Genomic DNA, 23,525 nt, shown 5'->3' on the forward strand with positions numbered 1-23,525 from the left:
TTACACAAGTTTCCTGCTGTCTCAGTTGTGCTCTCTCTAATATTAATAGCCTATTTTAAAACATAAATTAAAACACTGTCACCTTTTCTCACCTGTGGTGGTCCACTCAGTAGAAGTCTTCTTGAATGAAAGTTGTCTGCCCTACTCTCATTTCTGTTACTGTAGTCCATGTGGTTTTGTTTAGGTACTGTCCACTGGCGATAGTACAATGATTGTTCTGTGCAAGTCATCATTTTACTTAAAAGGGGACGGAATGAAGTCGCCCAGCTCACTGTTAAGTGGGGTAGGAAAGATGCAGACTTGGGATGCCCACTACTGTCTATGGATGTAGCAACATCATAGACTGCTTTGGGAAGAAACACTGTTGGTGGGCGTTGGGAAGCTTTCCTCACTAAGCACTGGGGAGGCATAAGAAAGGAACAGCAACTCTGTGCAGTTATAGCAGAACCTGAAGAAGAAAAAGAGTTAGAATCAATCATTTTGCCGACACATCTCCAACTTGATGGATCAACTTGTATGTTTCCCATTCTCCCAGTGCCATTGAAATGTTTTTGTGCAGCACATTCCACTTTGTTTTTCTGCAGTTTAGTTTCACTGCACACTTCTGTGCTGATGGTGCGGGCATGTTGCAGTGATTTAACAGTACTGTCTGCTGTTGTAGTTGTCTCACCACAAAACACTGAACCTAAAAAATAAAACGGGTAGAAATACTTTTGTTTAACTGAAAATGAACACATTTAGCTAACAACATAAAAGATACTTCTGCTTAGGACAACTATTTTCTTTCTTCCTTATATTTTGGTTTGTTAAATGACAGTGTGCCTTAGACAGTATGAAAAAACTCTCAGATGAAGAAGGCTATAGAACTTAACTGAAATACTCTAAAGGGTGTGATGAGGGGATTCAGCACATCTCCAAATTACAAAAGAGATTGTTGGATTATTGGAACACTGGCAAAGCTGGCTGAAAGCACTGCAAGTCTCAATGCCAAGAACTGCATTTAAGTGACATCATTGAATTTGTCAAAAAATCCTGCATATTTTAGCTGTGAAAATGAACTTCATTCTTAGCAATCTCGAGTAAAAATATTCTAATGCTGTCCTGGAACAACTAAGATTCCTCTTCTGAGGTTAAGAGATGAAACAGCTAAATAAGTGATATGCATTATATACGTTACTCCACCTTTTCCTGCATTATAACATCAACTTTAAGACATCCTGAAAAGACTTCCTCAGGAAAATGTAAACCTATGAACTTGGGGAGTCAAATGTTTAAATATAATCAGCCTGCCACACGTGACTAAATGAAGTCTGAACTTCCTTTTGCTCTAAGAACTAAAATCCATAACCCTTTCAACATGATACAATTCAGTGCCTCGAACATATCTTGCTTATCCAGTAGAAGTATAATTCAAGGTACCAAGAAATATTTTCACAGAGTTACTAAAGTAGTGAAGGGATCACTACAATAAACTGATCATTGCACTTTCTTGGAGGTGAAAGTATGAAGTAATTTACTCTTTAACCTGCAAAACACCCTCCTAATACATAACCACAAATATGTGTCTTTCTATTAAACTTAGATTATAAATTATCTGCCAGCTCATTAGCAACCAGACTGTCTGTATTTGTCAGACTTATGATCACTACACTAACATGGATATACAATGGACATGTAAATACTGCATATGCTAGACAATGCATACTTTAAAGAACTTTTATTATAAGTTCATAGGTTCATACTAAACGTACGGCCAAAAGAGGCAATCAAGAAGCTCAGCCACATCACCCAGTACTGGTGATAAAAAACAGCGCCCCTCAATGAAATATTACTTTTACACTTAGACACAGAAACACTGACGTATTTAACATGCTTTACCTTAAGCATCTCTATGTCATGTTTAACTTTTTTCCCTTTTCTTTTTACAGCCTTTCATCTGTATAAGAAGGCTACAACCCAAGAAAAAACAAAAAATCTCTGAGAAGGTGGCAAAATGGTTTGGACTTGCATGACATACCAGACATGGCTGCTTTCTTTTGCCTCCCTTGTTTGTGCTACAAAATGAAAATGTAACTGAAAGAAGCAACACAACTGTTAGAAAGAGCAGAATATAAATTAACATTATCTGTAGAAGATAAATTAGTATGTTCAGCAAAGAACCCTTAATTTTATCATCATCACCACCACCATCATAATCATCATCAACATCATAATTAACACCATTTTTTTGTACTTTTCTTCATGGTCAAAATATTTTGAGTACTGTTACCACCTCTCTCAATTTAGTGCCACTCCACTACCTTCTTTGAGTCATGCCTGACTGTTCAGGTCTTCACTCACACAATCCATCCATCTCTTTGCTGGATATCCTTCTTCCCTGTCTCTCCCCCATATTCTCTTCACCTAACTGTCTTCTCGTTTTCTTTACATGTGCTTAAACTACCATAATCTGTTCTCTTTGACTCTCTTTGCAGTTGGACCTACCTTGGCTTCTCTTCTGATGTAATCTTTCCTTTGATTGGCCCATAATGTACATCCTTGCACAAGTCTCACCATAAAAATATCACAATACTTTATAAGATAAAACACTGTCCTAAGTTACAACAATTACAGACAGAGCAAAGAATCATCTGTAATCCATCTGATATCAACTGTGAGGCCAATATTCAACAAGGATTCCCTTAAATTTTTTTAAGCTACACACTGCATTCAGCAGAAACGTTTATCTATTCATGATGATTTGCAGGATATCTTTAAAATTTTAGCTTGATTTTAAATTACATCTTGAAGATTTATTAAATAAGACAGGTTCTTACCAGATGCTTTTGAAGAAAAGGATGATGAAGATGAGGAATCATAAGAGTGTGACCTTTGCCGCTGTGTAGGACTGCTCTTGCCAGATGTGCCTCCTGTCTCAAAACAAGAACCACGTTAATGTCAGCTGTTCTATTTCCTAAGAACTTTCTCATCTGAAGCAATTGCATTTTCCATGGTGTACCACTTTTAGAAATAGTCTAATTTTTGCAGCTTTTCCTGTTTTTGTACAACTGCACCACATGGCACCCAGAATTCACAGACACTGTGGCCATTTCTCCCCTTCGTTGACTTGAATGATGCAAAAGGGCCCAAACTGTTAAGTTGTGTTCCCCAGCACAAACAAGACAGACATGCATACACACACACACACACACACGGATGCATGCATGCACGCACGCACACACACACATCAGCCAATTCGGCTGATATCCAGTTTTGTCAAAACTGTACTCAGCAGCACTGCAACCGGGTAAGAAGCCCCTTTTGCGGCAATAGCTGCTGGAAATGGACAACTCCTGAGATTTCCTCTTCTGATATCCCCAGGTTGGCACAGTTCTGAAATTTCTCTAGCTTTCTTGTTCAAGGATGTAGGTACATCCTCTCAGCATAATTCATGACATCATGAAGTTGGCTAGAAGATGTACTTACCCCCAACTCTCCTCAATCAGTCTCAAAGACTGACCACTCAGAACTTGAAAGACACAAAACCAAGATAACATGATATATTTGTGTAACTGACAGTAAAATCAATCTGCTGATTATGTATGGGAGAGACAACCAAGCAGACAGTAGTGACTAGGGCATTATAAGCATCCACTCCAAATGGACTATCCACAGAGGTAGTAATATAGCATATTTGGTTTCAAGGGGCTTCCATAATGTTAAGTGTTGGAAAGAATGCCAAACAGCAAAACATTTAAACAGTCATGTGAGAGGGAGGCACAGGATTCTCAAAACTCCCAGAATTACATTCCAAGTATCCAAACTATATTTATTTAATTATTTATTGTTTGCCTATGATTTCAAACATTGTTTCTCATAAGAATGCTTCTGCACCAATGTTGCTCTCCTTGACCTCATACTACCTCAGTGATGATTATGTCAATTATACCTGAAATAAACCTTCCAGAACTGGGGACAGCAGTTTTGTCTTATAGCTGGTAAATTGGGAATTCCTTCTTGGAGGAAGTGAGCCTGACAGCAACCACTTCCACTGCATGCTGGCATACTCTTAAACAGACCACTGCCTTGTAATTATGCATGGTTTAGGTATGCTCCCACCCCAACAACATCTAAGTAACAACACCTCTTAAGCCTTCCCACAATTTGGCAGCTACTACAAATCCTGATGTGAGTAGAAGTGCAAAGAGTGACTGCTTCTTTCCAAAGTTCTCCTCCCATATACCCCCGCTAGAAAAAAGGTGTGTAGGCAAAGTCTTGTCAATCATCCCTCCAGTTATATCCAACAGCTGCCAGAGCCAATAATCGAACTTGGTCTTCCATGTGATGAAAAAGGTTTAATCTCTGGAGTGATCTACTCCAGGAATAACCTAAGTAGATAGGTTTTCCTTATTCTCAGCTCCAGGACATCAGAGACTTTGCCAGCATGCTCACTTTCACTAGGATGTGACCATCAAAAAAATATTGTTTTGTTTTCACTATTTAGCTTCCTTTTTAGAAGTTGGTAAGCTGCTCCGAAGGAACATGCTCGGTGACAACATGAGCATGCATTGTAAGCTTTTTTCCTTTGGAGAACAGAAATCCTGTTATGTGGCGGTAAATTAGAAATGTAGTTTTCGTTTGCACTATTTTTGTTTTCACTACTATTAAGTGTATCGGAAGCTTATCAGCTCATAATTGTTTGTAACTGCCGTCAGTAACTAGATTGATAATGTTAATGTTGGTTTTATTTTCATTATGAAATATCGGCCTTTTAAAATGTATTTTATTGTTAACAATACCGAAGCTATTTGTTTCTTAGTGCAGAATTGTTCCTCATGTTTACTGAGCCTTTAATTCTAAGCCTCTATAGCTGCGGGACTCTAACCTTAAGATTCCCAAGGCTGATGATATAGCTTTAAGTCACGCTTTGAAAAGAAAGTAATGTCTCAGAAATGTATCAACTGATTTGTTTAGTTCTGTTTCATGAAGGACTACTTCGTAAAAGATTGTATTTTCTGCATTTTTCTATTTATCTGATTGTTTAATTTGCACGATCTTAGAAATGTTTTAATGCATCTTTACAGAATGAAATTGGAAGTTTATAACTTCATATATTTTGCCATAGCTTCGTTTTATGTTTTTTAATACAGGAATGCTATGTAGGCACTAGGCAGTTGGTTTTCTTGTTTTCTTTCTTTAAAGCGTTAATTGTTAATTAGTTTAATTGGTTTCAATTTGACTTTAGCTTATGCTATTTAAACGTTGTGTGTGGGGTTCTTTATTGTCTGAGGAAGCGTGGTTGCACCCACGCGAAAGCGCTTACCGTTACCCACTGTTTTATGGATTAAAGGATTTTTTACTTCAACTTTATTACGCTTACTTGCTTGCTTTATGGACTTTTGATTGCACTTTTATGTATTGCTTTACCGCATCGTGGTAGAGATCAGGTTACTGTTTTTTCAGTAGGATGTGACCATCTGAGACATTAATGTCTCAGATTATGGCCCAATGCCAGACATGCACTCTGCAAAATGGGTGTAAGCATATGAATCCCTGTATGATCACATACCGTACGAATGTCTGACCAAAGTAAGATGAGCTCTAGTCTTGTTCTCCTTCCTGATCTTGCAGGGCAAGAAACAGTTCCTCCAGCTCTGGCTGTTTTGCATGGAACTTTTGTGGAGGATTACTTTTTCCTGTAAAAGGTGGGAACCCAAGTTGGCTCCCAACCCATTAGTATAGCATTCAGTGTTAAGCCCTGCAAAGGCTTTAGCTAAAGGAAACAAAAGCTTGTGTTGAGGTTTGGTAGGAATCATCTACTACTCTAAAGCCTAGTGACAGGAGTCTGATAGTAAATGAAGGTCTGTAGCAACAAGACAACTTTGCATTCATTGCCGCTTTAATGACCCCTACAACAATACGATCTGCAGACATATTACCTGCAGGTAAAATTACTTGTTGCAGGACAAAGAGTGTACACATCTATCCATATTTAGATGACTGCCTGCTTCAGGCTTCTTCCGTTTCAGACATTAAGGGTAGAATTATTCCTAATCCTTCAGAAATCTCAGCTAACACCAGCCACATGGGTTACTTTCTTGGGAGTTGTGCTGGCCTCAGAAGAACAGAGGGATTTTCTTCCTCTAAATGAGATCCTGTTCCTCTTCTAGCACTTCAACAACAGTGGCAGTCTTGAGTACTTCAACTGGATATTCACTGTCTACCATGCACTTTCTTTCCTTATGCAAAGCAGAAATTGAACAATTGCCTGCAAAGAGTGGAGATATTGACAAAACATTTCTCAAGTACAATTAGAGTTTTCCCATGTGAAGCTTTATCAAGGCAATGCACAATGCCATATAAGCTGTAGCTTGAAAAATTCCCTTGCTGAACTACTGTGGAGACCGGCAATTTTGCTGAAGTGCTGGAAGAAGGACAAGCAATCAAAGTAGTTAGACATTTCGTAAAAATCCAAGGAAAACTAGACAAGCCAAAGGGCAGGGATGTAAACTGGAAATGAGAATCCACTGCCTGAAATCTAAGGAACTGTCTGTTTCCCCAAACTATGAGGATATGGGGATAGGCATCCTTTAGATCCATGGTCACCTTTAAGGTTCCAAGGAGTACCAAGTGTAGTAACTTTTGTAAAGTCAGCATTTTGAGCTTTGGGACTAATAGGAACTTGTTTAGCTTTGATACATCCATAATGGGCCTCAAAGATCCTTCTTTTCTTGGGAGTCAGAAAAGTCTAGAGTAAAATCTTGCCCTGCTCTCTTTTTCTGGTACCAGTTCTATAAAGTCTGCTAGCAGGCTGTCAACCTACAGGGGCATGAGGTGTCTTTGTTATTTGGGGATTGGTGGATCACCTAGGAGTCTTGGTTTTCTTCAAAATGCAGTCTGTAGTTTGATCCTACTGCATTTAAAACCCAACTGTCCTGACAGAATTTTTCCACTGGTCTGCAAAAGCATGAGCTACCGCCTATGTTCTCTGGAAGGCATCTATGGGGGAGGGAGATTGGCGTACAACTTCTTGGGGAAGGGAGTTGTTGTGAACAGTCACAGCTGCTCTCCTTGGTGTTCTAAGCCTGAGGCTTCCCAGTTCTACCTCTGGAGTCAAGTTTGACACTTTTTATGGAACTTACCATTTTTTCCCTTTTTGTGGTTTTCCTTGGCTCTACTTGGGGAGAAACAAATGACTTTTAATTGGATAATTTCTTATGTATCTGGATTATAGGGATTGAAGAAGGGTGTTTACAGACTGCACAGTTTCCCCCTGCTCCTCCAATTTTTTAACAAATTTTGGTAGGGGGTCTGAAGAGAAGCTCCTTATCCAATGGGACATCAAGGAGCTCCACCTTAACATGCACAGGAAGTGGCTGCACCCTCAGGTATGTATGTCTTCGGACTACAGACTCCGTAGCAGCTGCTCTACATGACACATCTTTTATATCTTAGCTACACTCTGTGGACTGCCTAGCACCCTGACAGCTAAGGCTGTATAAGTCAAGCATCTCCTTTTTAAGGGTCTTGTCTTACATTCTTTCTGCCTTCTGCCTCATTTGCTCATGAATAGACTCTTGGTGTTTGTGGATATGAAGCTAGCAGTTCATAGTCCTAATGGCCAGGGTAGGTAAGGTGCAGCTTTTCTTTCCAATATAGTCAAAGATCTTACTTTCCCTCACCAGATCCTTTATGAAAATTCAGAGATACCAACTACTAGATCCATCACTGGATTCTTATAAAGGTGTTTGTTGGTACATGAACACTCTAGAAGTAGTCTGGTTTCTTATGGGAAAGGGAGTGGGAATCTGGTTGCAAAGATGTTTTGTGGAAATCATGATCTAAGACTTCTAGGACTGGAATGGCCAGAAGTCTAGGTTCAGACAAGACTAGAACTGATATGGGCCAGGTAGAATTCCTTAGACTCAGAACGGAAGGGTTTCTTAATTCTGTGAAGGGGATCCCCAAAGGCCAAGTCTTTTGATGATGAAGTTGACAACAGGTTGTCTTCAGAATCTGAGTCAAGAAAAGTGAATGGAGGAAATGGATGTAAGTAAGCCACGTCTTGTACCTCAGAGTCAGAGAAATCTCATCTTCCCCTGGGGAGAAAGCTTCCTTGACAGAAAAATACGGCTGAAATTCTTTCATTACTAATTATTTTGCTCAAGACATAATTTTACTTTAATGGCTTTCAAATTCAGTATCACTACTCTTCTAAAATTGTTCTACTTCTGTCACCAGAATGTGCAGTACTACCAAGAGTGTCTCTAGTTCTTTGAGACTTAACCATAACTCCTGATGAAAATCCATTGCTAGCCTGAGAGCTTGTGTAACTGAGAAAACTATGATGGTTCAATAAGAGATATCAAATTACATATGTGTTACAGTGTCTTTAAGTAGACCTTCTAGCAGTTAATCAATGTCTTTAAGTAGTCCTTCTAGCAGTTAATCAAGTTTTTCTGGCAAATGTGCTCCACTAAGCACATTCAAGTTCCTTCTCTGGTCTATATTTTATTTTCAGATCCATAATTTTAGATTTAAGTAACACCCTCTGTAATCTCAGCGGTACCTTGAATAAGGACTTTCTACATTTGCTTTGCATGGCTTTGAGGTATGTTTCCAATTGAACTTGGTTAAAGTACAGTTGTGTACACTTACCATAAATGTAGATGTTCGAGTGTATTCACTGTTGCAGTCATTACATTTGGGTAATCTACTGGCAGGTTGCCCTCAGTCGGCCTGAGGTCGTCAGGGGTATAAAACACGCAGCTGACGCCATTACATCAGTTTTTCTTGCCCCAGATGTCAGGTGCCCCCCAAATGGGGAGCAATATATATATATATATATATATATATATATATATATATATATATATATATATATATATATATATATATATATATATATATATATATATATATATATATATATATATAAAATACAAAACACAAAACACAAAATATATACCTCCAAACAAAAGCAAATACACTAAAAAGGCTTTTAAAGATAGTAACAGAAATGAGAGGTATAGTTAGAGAAAAACAGGGTGATGGAGGGAGGGTAACTTTTAGTTATGTACTCACCATAACTTCAGATGTTTGGGATCCATCTCGCCTACATTCTGACTGATGGGTTCGGAGCCGATCCCTCGGCTCCGACTCGGCACGCTTATGCCAAAGAGCGAAATCTCTTATTGGCTGAGCTTACTATATCCCAGGATGCACCACTACCAGTCCCCCAGATCTAGTTTGTCCGCATACATGCACACATGCACGCCCTGCTTATGTAACATCGTCAGATGAAACAAGATAAAACAGTAGAACTCAAAACCGTTCAATCTCTTCTGATCTCCAAGGCAGGGGAAGGAGGGTGGGTATTAGAATGTAGGCGAGATGGATCCCAAACATCTGAAGTTATGGTGAGTACATAACTAAAAGATGTTATGTGATCCTATCTCGCCTACATTCTGACTGATGGGACAGCGTCCCTAGCACCTGAATCCTGGGTGGCTCACTGGAAAACACTCCTGAGTACCGTGGAACCAAATGATGCTCGCCCTTTAGATGCCACATCCAATTTATAGTGGGAAATGAAAGTGTGCGGATTTGACCAAGTAGCCGCAGCACAAATCTCCGATATAGCGAGCTTGGAATGAAAAGCTATAGAAGTCGCCATAGCTCTGGTAGAGTGAGCTTTGATAGATGTTGTAAGTTGCTTATTCGAAGAATAAGCCTGAGTTATACAATCTCTAATCCATTTGGAGATGGTAGCTTTTGTAATGGTTTTACCCAATTTATTGTCTGAGAAGGACACAAACAATTGGTCTGACTTACGAAATTGCTGAGTCCTGTCTAAATAGAAACGCAATTGCCTGTGAACATCCAATTTATGGAGAGTGTATTCTGCTTCATTGGAGAATTTTGGGAAGAAAACTGGTAGCTCTAGAGATTGTTGAAGACAGAGATTAGAACAGACCTTTGGGACAAAGGATGGATTAGGCCTAAGTGATACTCTATCCTTGTGGAAAATCAAGTACGCGGTTTAATAGATAGGGCTTGAAGCTCTGAAACTCTTCTTGCAGAAGTAATTGCAACTAAGAAGGCAGTTTTCCAAGACAGATATTTTAACTCACATGTAGCAGCCGGTTCGAAAGGGGGAGATGTTAATGCACGAAGCACCAAATCAAGATCCCACGGAGGCGCAGGATGAAAAACTGGGGGTCTTAACAGACCCGCACCTTTAATAAAAGTCTTGCATAATCTGCTGCTCATCAATGGAGGATCCATGGATTCGTGGAATTTAGAGATAGCCGCCAGTTGGACTTTAATAGTAGAGACAGAAGATCCTTGATTAAACAGGGATGTTAAGAATTTCAAAACTTCCGGGATCAGAGCAGTGATAGGGTCTAAGCCCCTGAGTTGAGCCCAGATAGCAAACCTCTTCCACTTACTGAGGTACAATTTGTTAGTGGTGGGTTTGTGGGCTGAAGATAAAATGTGAATAACTTCCGGGTCTAATGTGTGACTTCTGACTAAAGTCGGAAGTGGAGGAGCCAGGCTGTCAACTTCAAGGAGTGTAGGGACTGATGCTGTCGTCCCGACTGATGGATTAGCAGATCCGGAGTTAGATCTAACGTCCAAGGATCGTCCACCGCATGTTTCTTCAGGTAGGGAAACCATACCTGACGAGGCCAGTATGGAGCAATCAGTATCATTGTGGACCCCAATTGAGAAGCTTTTTGAATGACTTTGGAGAGAAGTGGTATCGGAGGAAAGGCATAAAGTAGCCCTGTTGGCCAAGGTTGTGCTAGAGCATCCATAGCTGCTTCCCCTTGATGTGGAGTCAAGGAGAAGAACCTTTTGCACTTCGTGTTTAGTGGTGTTGCAAATAGATCGCAGCACGGCGTTCCCCATCTCCTGAAAACCTGAGCTGCTACTGTTTCGTTTAGGGACCACTCGTGAGGAGAGAGAATTGTCCTGCTCAATTTGTCTGCCAATATATTTGATTTCCCCGGAATGTGGGTCGCTACCAAGAAACGGTTGGTAGCTACAGCCCATTCCCACACCCTCATGGCCTCTCTGCAAAGGGGGTAAGATCTGGTCCCTCCTTGTTTGTTTAGATACCAGACCACCGACATGTTGTCTGTGTGGATGGCGATGATGCCCTGAGGAAGAAACTTGTGTAAGGCCTGTAGGGACAGAAGTACAGCCCTCATCTCCAACACATTGATGTGGAGAAGAGCTTCGTCTGGAAGCCAGGAGCCCTGAACTAACCTGCCCAGACAATGCCCTCCCCACCCTATCTGGGAGGCATCTGTCGTCAGGGTAACCACTGGAGAGGGAATAACAAAGGGTCTTCCTTGATTTAGATTGGATGTCTGAAGCCACCAGCGAAGGTCCCGTTTGCATGTTTCTGTAATCATGATGGGATGATTGAGGGGAAGGTCCTGAAAGGACCATTGAGTTGACAATAGCCACTGAAGAATCCTCATGTGCAATCTTGCCAGAGGAACTAAAAGAACCGTGGCAGACATTGAACCTAAAACTTGTAGAACCATCCTGGCTGGGGCTTTGGATCTTGAAATCAGAGCTTGAACTTGGCCCTGTAAAGTTTGGATCCTTTCGGTAGGAAGAAAAGCAGCATCAATTTTGAGTCTATCTCTGCTCCTATGAACCTTATGCGCTGAGAGGGCAGCAAGACAGACTTTGACCAATTGAATGTAATCCCAGGGTAGCACCCAGGGAGATGGTGGCTTTGAGGTTGTCCATTAGTAGATGCCTGGTGGTGGCAGTCAGGAGCCAGTCGTCCAGATAGGGAAACACTTGGAATCCAAGACTCCTCAGGTGAGCAGTCACTACTGCCAAACACTTGGTGAACACCCTGGGGCTGTGGTGAGACCAAAGGGCAGTGCACAAAATTGGAAATGACTGACTCCCAGGCTGAAGCGCAGATACCTCCTGGACGCCTGATGTATCGGTATGTGATAATAGGCGTCCTTGAGGTCTATGGAGCACATCCAAACATCCTTCTCCAACAATGGGAGAATGGATTGTAACGTGACCATTCGAATTTGGATTTCGTGACGGATTGGTTCAGTCTGCTGAGATCCAATATTGGTCTCAGGTCCCCTGTCTTTTGGCACTAAAAGAACCTGGAGTAATTTCGGATCCGATCTGGTCTGTGGGGACCGGTTGGATGACTCCTTTTCTAGCAGCTTTAAAGCTTCTGCGGCTGCAATTTCCCTTTGACTGGGTGGTGGGTCCGGGATTTTTTTGGACGGTGGGGGTGAGTATGTGAATGGGATGGTGTAACCTCCGGCAATGATCCGAAGCACCCATCTGTCCTGAGTGATTGACTCCCAGGCTTTTAGGTGCTTGGCAAAACGGCACCCAACTGGCTCCGGAGCAGCACAGCCGGGCAATCCCTCATGATGTGTGGGAGGCTGAAGAGCCACGAAAGGACTCGCAGTCTCCAGAATTGCGGGGCCCTCTGCCGCCTCTGGGACGGCGTCTCCCAGAAAAATTTCCCCGTCCTCTGCCTCTGGAAGGGGAATCTTCCTGCTGTTGGGGAAAAAACTTACGTGATTTACGGAACCACATCTTCCCCCCTCCTTTAGCCTTGGGATAAGGCCGAAAGGGAGTGGAATAATGGGCACCTACGGCAGATAAAGTTTTTCCCTCTTGCTCACAGCGGGTAAGGGTGTCTTTAACCTTAGGTCCAAACAAAGAGGACCCATCAAAGGGAGCGTCGGAAGGAAGACTTGAAGGCCTCCAAGAACTGACACAAGCGGAGCCAGGCTTGTCTCCGTGAGCCACGCCTGTGCCTGCCGCCCTACGCGCCCCTTCGGCCGCATAGGAAATGAGCCTCATGGACGAGTTAGAAATTGACGTAAGGATAGCCAACTGAGAGCTAACCGACTGGGCTAGCTGCTCAGGTAGGTTACCCGAGAGGGAATCTGACAGCTCCTTGACCAGATCCCTCTGAAGCCTGGTAAAATGTGACAAATAATTCAGAGACCTTAAAGTAAAGGCCGCTGAAGTCAGGGTGCGCTTCCCGTACCTGTCCATGCTCCTAGACTCCTTATTAGGAGGATGGACGGACGATGAAGCCTCTGCCACGTCCTGTTGTGTAGCAGATGCCACCACCATGGCATCTACAGCCACGCCTTTAGTGAGGAACTCCTTCTCGGGTGGGGCAGACAAAAATTTATTAGGACGAGAAGGGACTGGTTCCACGGTATCTGGATGTTCCCACGCCCTTCGACAAACTAAATCCAGGAGCTCGTCGAAGGGCGGAGACACCCAGGAGGCGGAGGGCTGAGCCCCAAAGGCCTTGAGGAGCACTGACTCATCAGCAGAGGGGGGTTTGGATATCCAGCCGCCTCGTTGTTTGAGGATCTCTAAGATGTCTGCAAATGAGACATCATCCGAGGACGACTTCGGGGACCCCTCCGCATCATCAAGATCAGTGTCCGATGTAATAGACTCGGGGGAGTCCATGTGCTTCCTCTTGCACAATCTCTTCCTCGGGGGTTCCTCTGAAGACAACTCCGAAGAACCCTCAGGAGGAGGGGAACCCCCAATGGGGGTAACCTCAGGCCCAGGGGCTCCGCTGCCTACGGACAGGGGAACTGCCAAAGACCCAGTCTCCACGCCCAGGGAAGGTGCCGGTAAAGCCGGAGAGATGGCCGAAGACTTGGCCAAGGCACTCCTCATAGCTCTGAAAGCTGGACCCCCAGAATCCTGGGAGTGTCCGGTCCCTGGAGCCATGATAGCAGACGGAAGTCCCGCAGCCGAAGCACCGAGAGGGAGGCTCGGAACCGAAAGCATAGGTCCCGAAACATCACCCCCGGGTCCAGCCGAAGAAGTCCGTGTACCAAACTCGGACCCGAAGGCCCGGGTTGGAGTAAGGGTCGGAGCCGACCCTAAGATCTCCACCGGCTCCAACAGCACCTGCTCCGACGGAGCCGAAGCGGTCGGAGGAGGAATAGCAATGGGATGGGCATGGGCTATCGGCTCCGAAGCCAACTGGGTCGGAGCCGAAACAAATTTTTGAAAGACTGGGGACAGGAACAGTCTTTGGAGCACCCTGTCTATATCCGAATCCGACATCCTCGATGACTTAGAGGATACTGAACGGGTTCGAGATGGCCTCTCCAACGGCCCCAAAGGGCTAGGGGACTGGCTCCGAGGCGACTCGATGACTATCGGCGCCGAAGGAATACCCACACTAGTTTCCATCGGTGCCGAGGAGGACTTCGGCGCCGAGGAGGAAGTGTCTGAGCGGGCAACCCTTGTCGGCTCCGAGACCAATGGAGCCGACGAAGGTGACCCGCCTCTCGATGCCCCAGCCATCGGCTCCGAAGCCAGAGGAGTCGAGACTGGTGGCATCGAGGCAGACCGTTCCGCCCTCGGCTCCGAAGTCCTTGGAGCCGAAGGAGAAGCCTGCCTATGTCTTTTGGCGGCCGGATCCGACGGACTGGTCGGAGCCGACGCCTTTTTCTTTTTAGCTGGAGAAGGAGAGGATGCTAGAGCTTCTTCAAAGGAGGGTTTTATTAAGCCTTTAAGAATGAGTTTATTTTTCCTCTCCTGGAGGACCCTCGAGGAAAAAGCGTGACACACGCTGCATGACTCTTGTAAATGTTTTGCACCCAAACAATAAACACAGAGAGAGTGGTCATCTGTGATTGACATTTTAAAATTACATTTGGTGCATTTTTTGAAGCCCGAAGGCCTAGGATTCTGAGACATTATAGCACAAAAACGGTAATCCCTGACAGAAAAAACAACACTATCCACTTGATTTTCTGATCAAACTGACACTACCTAAAAATCGGTTTACAGCTGCCGATTAGGTAAACAATCCGTAACAATTAACTCAAGGGTACTTTGAAACCCTCTTAGGTTTAAGGGGGGTTGACTGACCGGGAAGGCCCTAAGATGAAGGAGGCCTGAAATCAAAATCAACGCCCAATCACACTACAAAGTTTCTCATAAAACTCCAAACACACACAAAAGTGAAGAATAGCCGTTAAAACAGCTTTTTATGACAAGAACAGCAAAATTCTGACAGAAAAAAGTTAGTAAATAAATACTACTCAGCTCAGCCAGCTCGAGACCACGTCTTCGCAAGTTAGCGGCAAACGAGATCTGGGGGACTGGTAGTGGTGCATCCTGGTATATAGTAAGCTCAGCCAATAAGAGACTTCGCTCTTTGGCATAAGCGTGCCGAGTCGGAGCCGAGGGATCGGCTCCGAACCCATCAGTCAGAATGTAGGCGAGATAGGATCACATAACATCCAGGACTGCAACAGTGAATACACTCGAACATCTACATTTATGGTAAGTGTACACAACTGTACTATGTTCTTCGTGTTTCACTGTTGCAGCCATTACATTTGGGTAGAATCCCAAAGCTATGGTTGGGAGGATGGATTTATACAGCATTACGAGCAGCTATAATGCCTTGCAGGACAGCAGTGCAAAGCCTGCTATGGAGTTAGAGAAGAGACGTAATTGGTAATGTTTGGTGAATGTATGAACTGAGTTCCAGGTAGCAGCTTCTAGAATATCTCTGCTAGGAACCCCTCTGAGAAAGGCTGCAGAAGTAGATGCAGCCCTGGTGGAATGAGATCTGATCCCCTTGGGGACAGGTTTACCATGGTGCATATAGCAGAAATGAATACAATGGCTTATCCATTTGGAAACAGTCTGCTTTGAAATAGCCTTTCCCTATGCCCCTGCAACAAATGCCACCAATAGTTGTTCAGATTTTCTTAGAGATTTTGTCCTGTTTAAGTAGAATCTTAGTTGTCTGTGTACATCCAAGGAATGCAGAATCCACTCACCCTTGTTCTGTGGATTTGGGAAGAAAGTTGGCAGATAAATGGTCTGATTAAGGGCCACACTAGATACCACCTTAGGCATAAAGGATGGATTGGTCCTGACAGCCACACTGTCTGGGTAAAAAATAATGAAAGGCTCCACTGCCATAAGAGCCTGTAATTCTGAAATCCTTCTAGCTGATGTGACTGCTAAAAGAAAAGCTGTTTTCCAAGAGAGAAATTTTAGGTCCGCAGTAGCAGCTGGCTCAAAAGGAGGTAGAGTGAGTTTTTCCAAAATAAAATTGAGGTCCCATGCAGGAGTTGGTGCTCTCCTGGGAGGTCTTAAATTTTTGGCATCTCTGAGGTACTGCTTTAGCAGAGGATGAGAAAAGAGTGTTGTAATGAGCTGAAATGGCAGAGGCATGGATTTTTATGGAAGAAAAAGATAGGCCCTTGTGAAGCATCTCAGTTAAGTATTGCAGAATCCGAGGAATATTGGGCATTGCTGTGCTTATTCCTTGTGCTTGGTTCCAGGCACAGAATCTTTTCCATTTGTCAACATAAGATTTTCTAGTACTAAGCCTTCGAGCCTCCAAAATGACATCCATCACAGGTTTGCTGAGAGGTGTAAAGGGTGAAATTAGTTGATTAGCCACACTGCAAGATTCAAAGTTTGGAGCTGAGTGTGCATAATTTGAGAGTTTTGCTGAGACCGTAAGTAAGGTGTCTGAGGCAGGTACCATGGAGGAAGGTGTGACACATTGCGCAGGAGCAGGTACCAGTGTTGGCGAGGCCAGTCTGGAGCAATCAGGATCATTTTTGGTTTGTCCTGTCTGACTTTTAGTAGGACTTTGGAGAGCAGAGGCAGAGGAGGATAGGCATAGACTGATAGGTTTTTCCAGCTGAAGGATAGGGCATCCACTTTCCAAGCTTTTTTGTGATGAATTCTTGTGTAGAATTTGTCCAACTGATAGTTTTGGGGTGAGACAAAAAGATCTATGTCTGGGCTCCCCCATTTGCGTGTCAACATGTTGAAAATTTGTGGTTCCAGTTTCCATTCGTGTGGGTCCATAATATTTCTGCCTAGTTTGTCTGCCAGAGTATTTTGCTTTCCTGGCAGGAATTGAGCTTGTAGATGTATTTGAGAAGTCAAGGCCGTGTTCCACAATGCCATGGCTAGTCTACAAAGGGGGTAGGAATGTGTACCCCCCTGCTTGTTTATGTACCACATTACTGGGGTGTTGTCTGTCTTTATCAGTAATTGTCCTGGATGAAGGTAGTTCTTGAAGGCTGTCAGAGCATTCTGTACAGCTAGCATCTCTTTCTGATTGATATGTAGGGGCATTTGATTTGGGCTCCATTTGCCTTGACTGCATCTCCCTGCCAGATGCGCCCCCCAAGCATAGTCTGATGCATCTGTAGTCAGGGTTTGGGCGGCAGGGGGTGGAATGAATGACAGTCCCATGTTTTGGTGGCAAGCCTCTACCCACCATAGGAACTCTAGTTGCAGGTAAGGTATGATAGGAATCATTGTTTCCAGGCTGTGGCAATGTTGACTCCATAATATTTTTAGGTACCACTGAAGTTTCCTCATATGCAGTCTTGCATATAAAATTAGAAGGATGCAGGAGGCCATGAGCCCCAAGGCCTGCAGAATTTGTCTTGCAGATAGCTGGGTTTTTGTGGCCACCTGTTTGAAGTAAGATATCAATTGAATTTGCTTTTCTGGCGTGAGGTAAGTCATCTGCGCAGTTGTATTCAAGCTCGCACCCAGGAATGTAATTTTTTGAGAGGGTACCAGTTGTGATTTCTTTTCATTTATGGTGTACCTTAGACAAGTTAGAAACGTCAGATGTTTTAGAAGAGTATCCTTGTTTTCTGCCTGAATTAGACAATCGTCCAGGTACGGATAAATTTCAATATTTCTTTGCCTGCAAAATGCAATTACTGGTGCCAGGAACTTTGTGAAGTCCCTGGGTGCAGTAGATAATCCAAAGGGCAGTGCAGAGAACTGGTAATGCAAGTAACCTGCTTTGAAGCGGAGGTATCTTCTGCAAGATTCCCTGATTGGGATATGCATATAAGCCTCTTTTAAGTCTAGCATTACCAACCAGGCATCCTTGCCTAGCATAGGCAGTAACTATTGAAGAGTCAGCATCTTGAATTTTGGAATGTCCAGAAATGTATTTATAATGGATAAGTCCAGAATTGGATGCCATGATTTGTCTTTTCTGGGTACCAGGAAAAGTCTTGAATAGAAACCTTGTCCCTTTTCCTTTTCTGGTACTGGTTGAATAGCCCCCATATTCATGAGGGAAATAACTTGTTTATGGGCCTCTGCCCACTGATTTGGAGGCAGATCTGGTCATCTGTTTGGGATTGGCAACGTGTGGAAATGAAATCTGTATCCCTGGGATACTATATTTAAAACCCATTTGTCCTGGGTAATCAGTTGCCAGTTTCATGCATGAAGTGCCAGTTTTCCCCCCAAAGGGGTGGCCAAAAGATAAGTGCTTGGTGATTGCAGTGGAAAGTCATTGAGACTGTTTATCATAGGGAGGTGCCTTGTTGCTTCCAGATTTGGAGGTGGAGATACCCCATTGCTTTGTTCTAAAAGTTCCTTGCGACTGAAACCTGGAGCCTTTGGAATGTCTGAGTTTGACCTGAGCAGCTCTAGTGGGTACTGGAAAGGACCAGTTCTTAGTAGACCAGTGCCTATTAAACCTGGGTGGCTGCACTTGTAAGAAATCTTTCACAGTTTGCATAGATTTAGCTTTATCTTCCATCTTTTTCAAAACTTCTTCAGCCTTATTACCAAATAGACTGTCCTGTTGTAAAGGAGCATCCAACAATTTTGCTTTAACATGGTCAGGCAAACTTTGTTCCATTAGCCAAGCATGCCTTCTTATCACAGATCCAGCTACAGCAGCTCTGCAAGAGGCCTCCAAGGAATCAAAACCACATTGCAAAGTATGTTTTCCAACTTGTTCAGCTGAATGTAATAAATCCTGCAACTCCTTTTTTTCCACACAGTCAGAAATCAACATCATTTTCTGTTTAAGTAAGCCCATGACATGCTGTTGATATTTAAGCATATGAAATTGACAGTTTAAAGGCCTTATTGCCAAGGTTGCAGACGTGTAAACCTTCTTTCCCTATCTATCCAGAGCCCTGGAATCTCTGTCAGAAGGGGTAGGATTTTTAGCAGTAGAGGCCTTAACGCCCTTGGGACCCTGAGAAATGGTTTCAGGGTCAGCAGTAGGGTTTTTGAAAAGGAATTTTTGGGAGTCAGGAACCCTGTAGTATCTGTCTGGCTTACTAGGAGCCAGAGGCAGGGAATCAGGAGTTATACTGGATTCTGAGAAAACATCATCAACAATGTCCAGAACAGGAGGTATAACCACAGGCCTATGCTGAGGAAGAAGGAGAAAATCCCTAAGTCTCTTTTTAGATTCAGAGAAATCCTGACTCTCCCAGTGGAAGTGTTCCCTTAAGGTATGCAAAGTTTCTCCAAAAGAGAAATCCTCAGGGGGAGAAGCAGAAGGGATGGAGTCTTCTGCATCAGAGTCCTCATAAGTGGGTATAGATAAATCCTGATCAGAAAAGGAATCAGAAGAAATAGAAACCTGATCTGAAGATTCATAGTTAGTGCCTTGCCTAGGCCTCTTAGCAGGAGGGGGATGGGAACCCCTGATCACGGTAATTAAATCTTCAGCCATTTTGATAATTTGTTTTTTAGGCATTGGGGCCTATACACGTTGCCCAGGCATTGGTTTTCTAAACATAGAAGTAGTTTTTGGCCTTAGTTTTGAAGATGGCGTCTGTTTAATATATAAATCTTTAGGCCTGAAAACACCCTCAGAAGCCGGTGCCTGCTCAGCGGCTCTGGACCCATCTAAGGTAGAGACATCGGCGGGTTCAATACTTAAAGTATCTCGCGGCATACCGGACTCTGAATGGGTCTCAGTAGAGGCCTGCGAATCAAAAGTAGTGGGTATCAGGGGCTGCGAAAGCACCTCACTGAGTACCGGCGAACCGGCGACTGGCTTAGGAGAAGCATCGTCATCGGTTTTCGACCTCGACGGTCTCTGTCTTTTACTTTGTGTTTTTTAGGTATTCCGGTAGTCATAGTGCTAACTGACGACATTTCAGGATAGTTAAATTTTGAGCCAAAATATTTAGAAGCAAAAATATACCGACGTTTAATCGTGTGTTGATTAAATTTAGCACAAAACCGACAGCAAGGGACGTTGTGGTCAGAGCCTAGGTAAGGAATACAGTACAAATGAAAATCCTTATGAGGTATTTGCTTCCCACAAGTAATGCAATTATTAACTTTTACTGACATCGGTAAGGAGCAAGAAAAAAGTTTCCCCAATGGGGTACTTAGCTTTTAGTTGAAGACTTCGGTTCTAAAACTCGAAAACGAAAATTTCAGGAGTTGGCCGACCGGCACTTGCGAGCTGCTTCTGCTTCGGGCACCGCGCGGCAAGAAAGACTGATGTAATGGTGTCGGCTGCATGTTTTATACCCCTGACGACCTGACATCATGGAAGAAGGGACAGCAACCGACGCAGGACCCAAGACTTTGTTAATCAGGCCGACTGAGGGCAACCTGCCAGCAGATTACCCAAATGTAATGACTGCAACAGTGAAACACGAAGAACATCAGGTACATTATCATGTAATTCCTTACACATATCTACTACTGATAACAGTTCCTTTTCTATTTGAGTATACATCTTTTCTGCATCCACAAATGCTGCTAATGCAGACAACAGGTTTACTTTCCTGTAATATTACATCTCCTTCACCATTCTGACTGTTATCTACTTGCAATACAATTAGATTACTGACACTGTAGGGCTGTAATGTTAGAGCACCCATAATTAGTTTTCTGAGCATTTCAATTGTTTTTATTTTGTTTAGTTATCTCAGATGTATTTAGTAATAATTTTGAAAGATACTGCATAATTTCCTGAAACCTCTGTAATACCTGATTGCCTTCCAGCCCTAGCATCTGTACATCTGTTCATATTTTTAATGGATTAGGTTTCAAATCTTTCTGATTTTTTTTGTCCCCCTTGGAACATCATTTTCACTGGCCTGACCCCTAGTGGTCCATGGCAATGCTGGGTCTACCAGCTTGTCTCCTACCCCCAGACTTACTCCTTTACAGTTGGGCTGATCATGGATCATAAAGGTGTCCTGGGGGTTCAGACTTCTCTGCTTTCATGCTGTTTTTTTTTTCTTTTAGATTCCCTACCCACTGCCTGCCCTAACTCCCATGCTCGTTGATTCATCTGAGGGCAACTTCCCTCTTTGTACCACACCCCCCAATGGACTGCCCTCAACAAATGCCCATCCCACCCTGCCACACCATCAAACGCCCAAGCCACTAACTGAGCCCGGGCAGACTGGGCAGCAGTGAGGGGTTTATCTCTCTATGCCACCAGTGCAGCAAATCCTTCTGATTACAGAACATGACCTATGCATTGTAGGCTTCTCACTCCTGATTTGACATATGCTCTTATTTAGCTTAAATTTTTACTGACTCAGTCTATTCAGAAACTCTACTTTTCTCTTGTCATGTTCTTCCTGTATCTGTGCACACATTAACAGATCATAAACTGTGTTTACAACACCTGTCAAGGGATCAATTACATCTAAACCGCTCTATGAAACATCTCTAGTGTTGATGAAACTGGATATTTCTCTGGCTTACTTCTACTACTGATACTAACTTACAATCTAGCATTTTTCAAACCAGTTTTTCATCTGTAACTAATGTGTACCACTGAGTCTCAGTCATACTATTTAGATATTGCACACCTATACAAATGTGAATCTTGTCTATTTAAACAAAAATGGCAATAGAATTTACCCATTCTGCTGACCCTAATTACTTCTCAATGCCTGATGACATCCGACATCTCCATATTGTTTACATCTTATACAACTTTTACTTGTCACTGCTTTCCTGAAAGCATGAATCACTGGCACTGCAATAGACTATATTTGTTTGTTCTGTTCAAATGAAAACCTTCCTACATATGTGAACAATCAGCAGAGTAATGCAGAATATAACTTCAGTGATTCTCCACAAAAGTTGAAATTCTTTGTTACAAGCAGAAAATAACTGATTTCAACAATTGGCTAAGCTCCTGATGTCATTCTAAGGGGATCCAGTATCTGTCTGCCTGGGATGACATGGCTGACAGACGTCAATGCTTTGCCAGAGATGGCCTGCATCTGTCATCCCTGGGCTTCCGGACACTGGCCAAGGCTCTTGCCACCCCTATAGTGCCTTTTTTAGGCGGTGTTCCAAAGACCAAATTACCACCGTAAGAGCTACAAACAAATGCAATCTGAGGGTCATGCTGCTCAATGCTAAAAGTCTAAATCTCAAAATGAACTCGCTCAAAGCACTCCTTAAAATGGAGAACATTGACATTTGTGCTGTAACAGATACCTGGTTCAAGGCAGCAGAAAGTATTCCTGTACTACCAGAATCATTCCACACCTTTCGGCCCCAGAACTTGGACTGAAGCTCCAAAGGTGGTGGTGTTTCCATATTCATAAAGGATGCGCACACCTCCAGCCTGGTAGCCCAACATAATGCATCAGAGATACTTCAGGTGCAGCTAACATTGGGTAAGACAGCGATTCAGGTTATAGCCTGTTATAGTTCCCCAACCATGTCCCAAGACACTCATTCCACGTTCCTAAGCACCTTGGAGAATATTAGGGTCCAACATAACACACTCATATGGGTGACTTCAACTACCCCTCCATTAACTGGGAAAACTACTCATGCACCAATACACTTGCCCAACGTTTCCTAGAATTCATTAATTCCAATTCCCTGGACCAGCTCGTTCTTACCCCCATTAGAGGTAGCAACATCCTTGACCTGGTCATTACTAACATGGGCGACCCATTGCTCTACACCAATAGTCAACTCCTCCCTGGTTAGATCCGACCACAAACTAATCACCTTGGAAATCCACATCCCTCCCAACCCCGCAAAGGTAACCACCATAAAAAACTTCTCCAAAGCAAATTTTGGGCTCCTAAGAACAGAGGTGGCTAACTTCATGGCACCCATGCAAATGGAGAATAGTTGCATGATCGCCAAATCATACAACAATGTACTGAATGAACACGTACACAAATGCATGGATCTCGACATACCCAACAGAAACAAAACACTCTCCTCCAAAAAACGGAAGCCAATCTGGTGGGCCCCTGCCATAAACAAACTCTACAACAGAAGGAGGAAACTGATGCGGAATAACGTTAAGTCCCAAGACTGGGAAAACTCCCTTATCAGCCTCAACAAAAAGTTGAAATCCCTCATCAAATCCTCTAAAGCTAGCTATGAAAACAGAATTGCAGCAGATAGTAAAGACACCCACAAGGCCTTTGATAGTTATGTAAAGAACCTCCACGGCAATACCCAGATTTGCTCTGAGCTACGGCACAGTGGGACTTCCTATACCAAGCCAACAGATATTGCCAATATACTGGCTGACAGATTCAGTGCCAACTTTTCCCCTCTCCCCCCACAAAGGACCAATCACAATACCAGTAGATTGCCGGGCACCCAGCATTACTGCTGCAAAGGTTAAAACAGCACTGTCCAAGGCCAATAATACAGCTTCTATGGGACCTGACAATATCCCTGGCTGTGTTCTACATGAACTACAAAGTGAACTGGCA

At 43.3% G+C, this 23,525-nt stretch overlaps 1 protein-coding gene across 1 annotated transcript in view; it reads right to left on the reverse strand.

The window, feature by feature from the left end:
• Nucleotides 1–23,525, reverse strand: part of GREB1 (growth regulating estrogen receptor binding 1) — a 3,935,532-nt gene that overhangs the window by 794,855 nt on the left and 3,117,152 nt on the right. The window contains exons 21-22 of the mRNA XM_044082225.1: nucleotides 2,817–2,909; nucleotides 93–685 (exon numbers count right to left, since the gene is read on the reverse strand). Of these exons, the coding sequence (XP_043938160.1) occupies nucleotides 93–685; nucleotides 2,817–2,909 (686 nt within the window). The remainder of the gene's footprint in view (nucleotides 1–92; nucleotides 686–2,816; nucleotides 2,910–23,525) is intronic.

This window comes from Protopterus annectens, chromosome 1.part1, assembly GCF_019279795.1.
Source record: "Protopterus annectens isolate FY-2018-M chromosome 1.part1, PAN1.0, whole genome shotgun sequence".
NCBI classification, from domain to species: Eukaryota; Metazoa; Chordata; order Ceratodontiformes; family Protopteridae; genus Protopterus; species Protopterus annectens.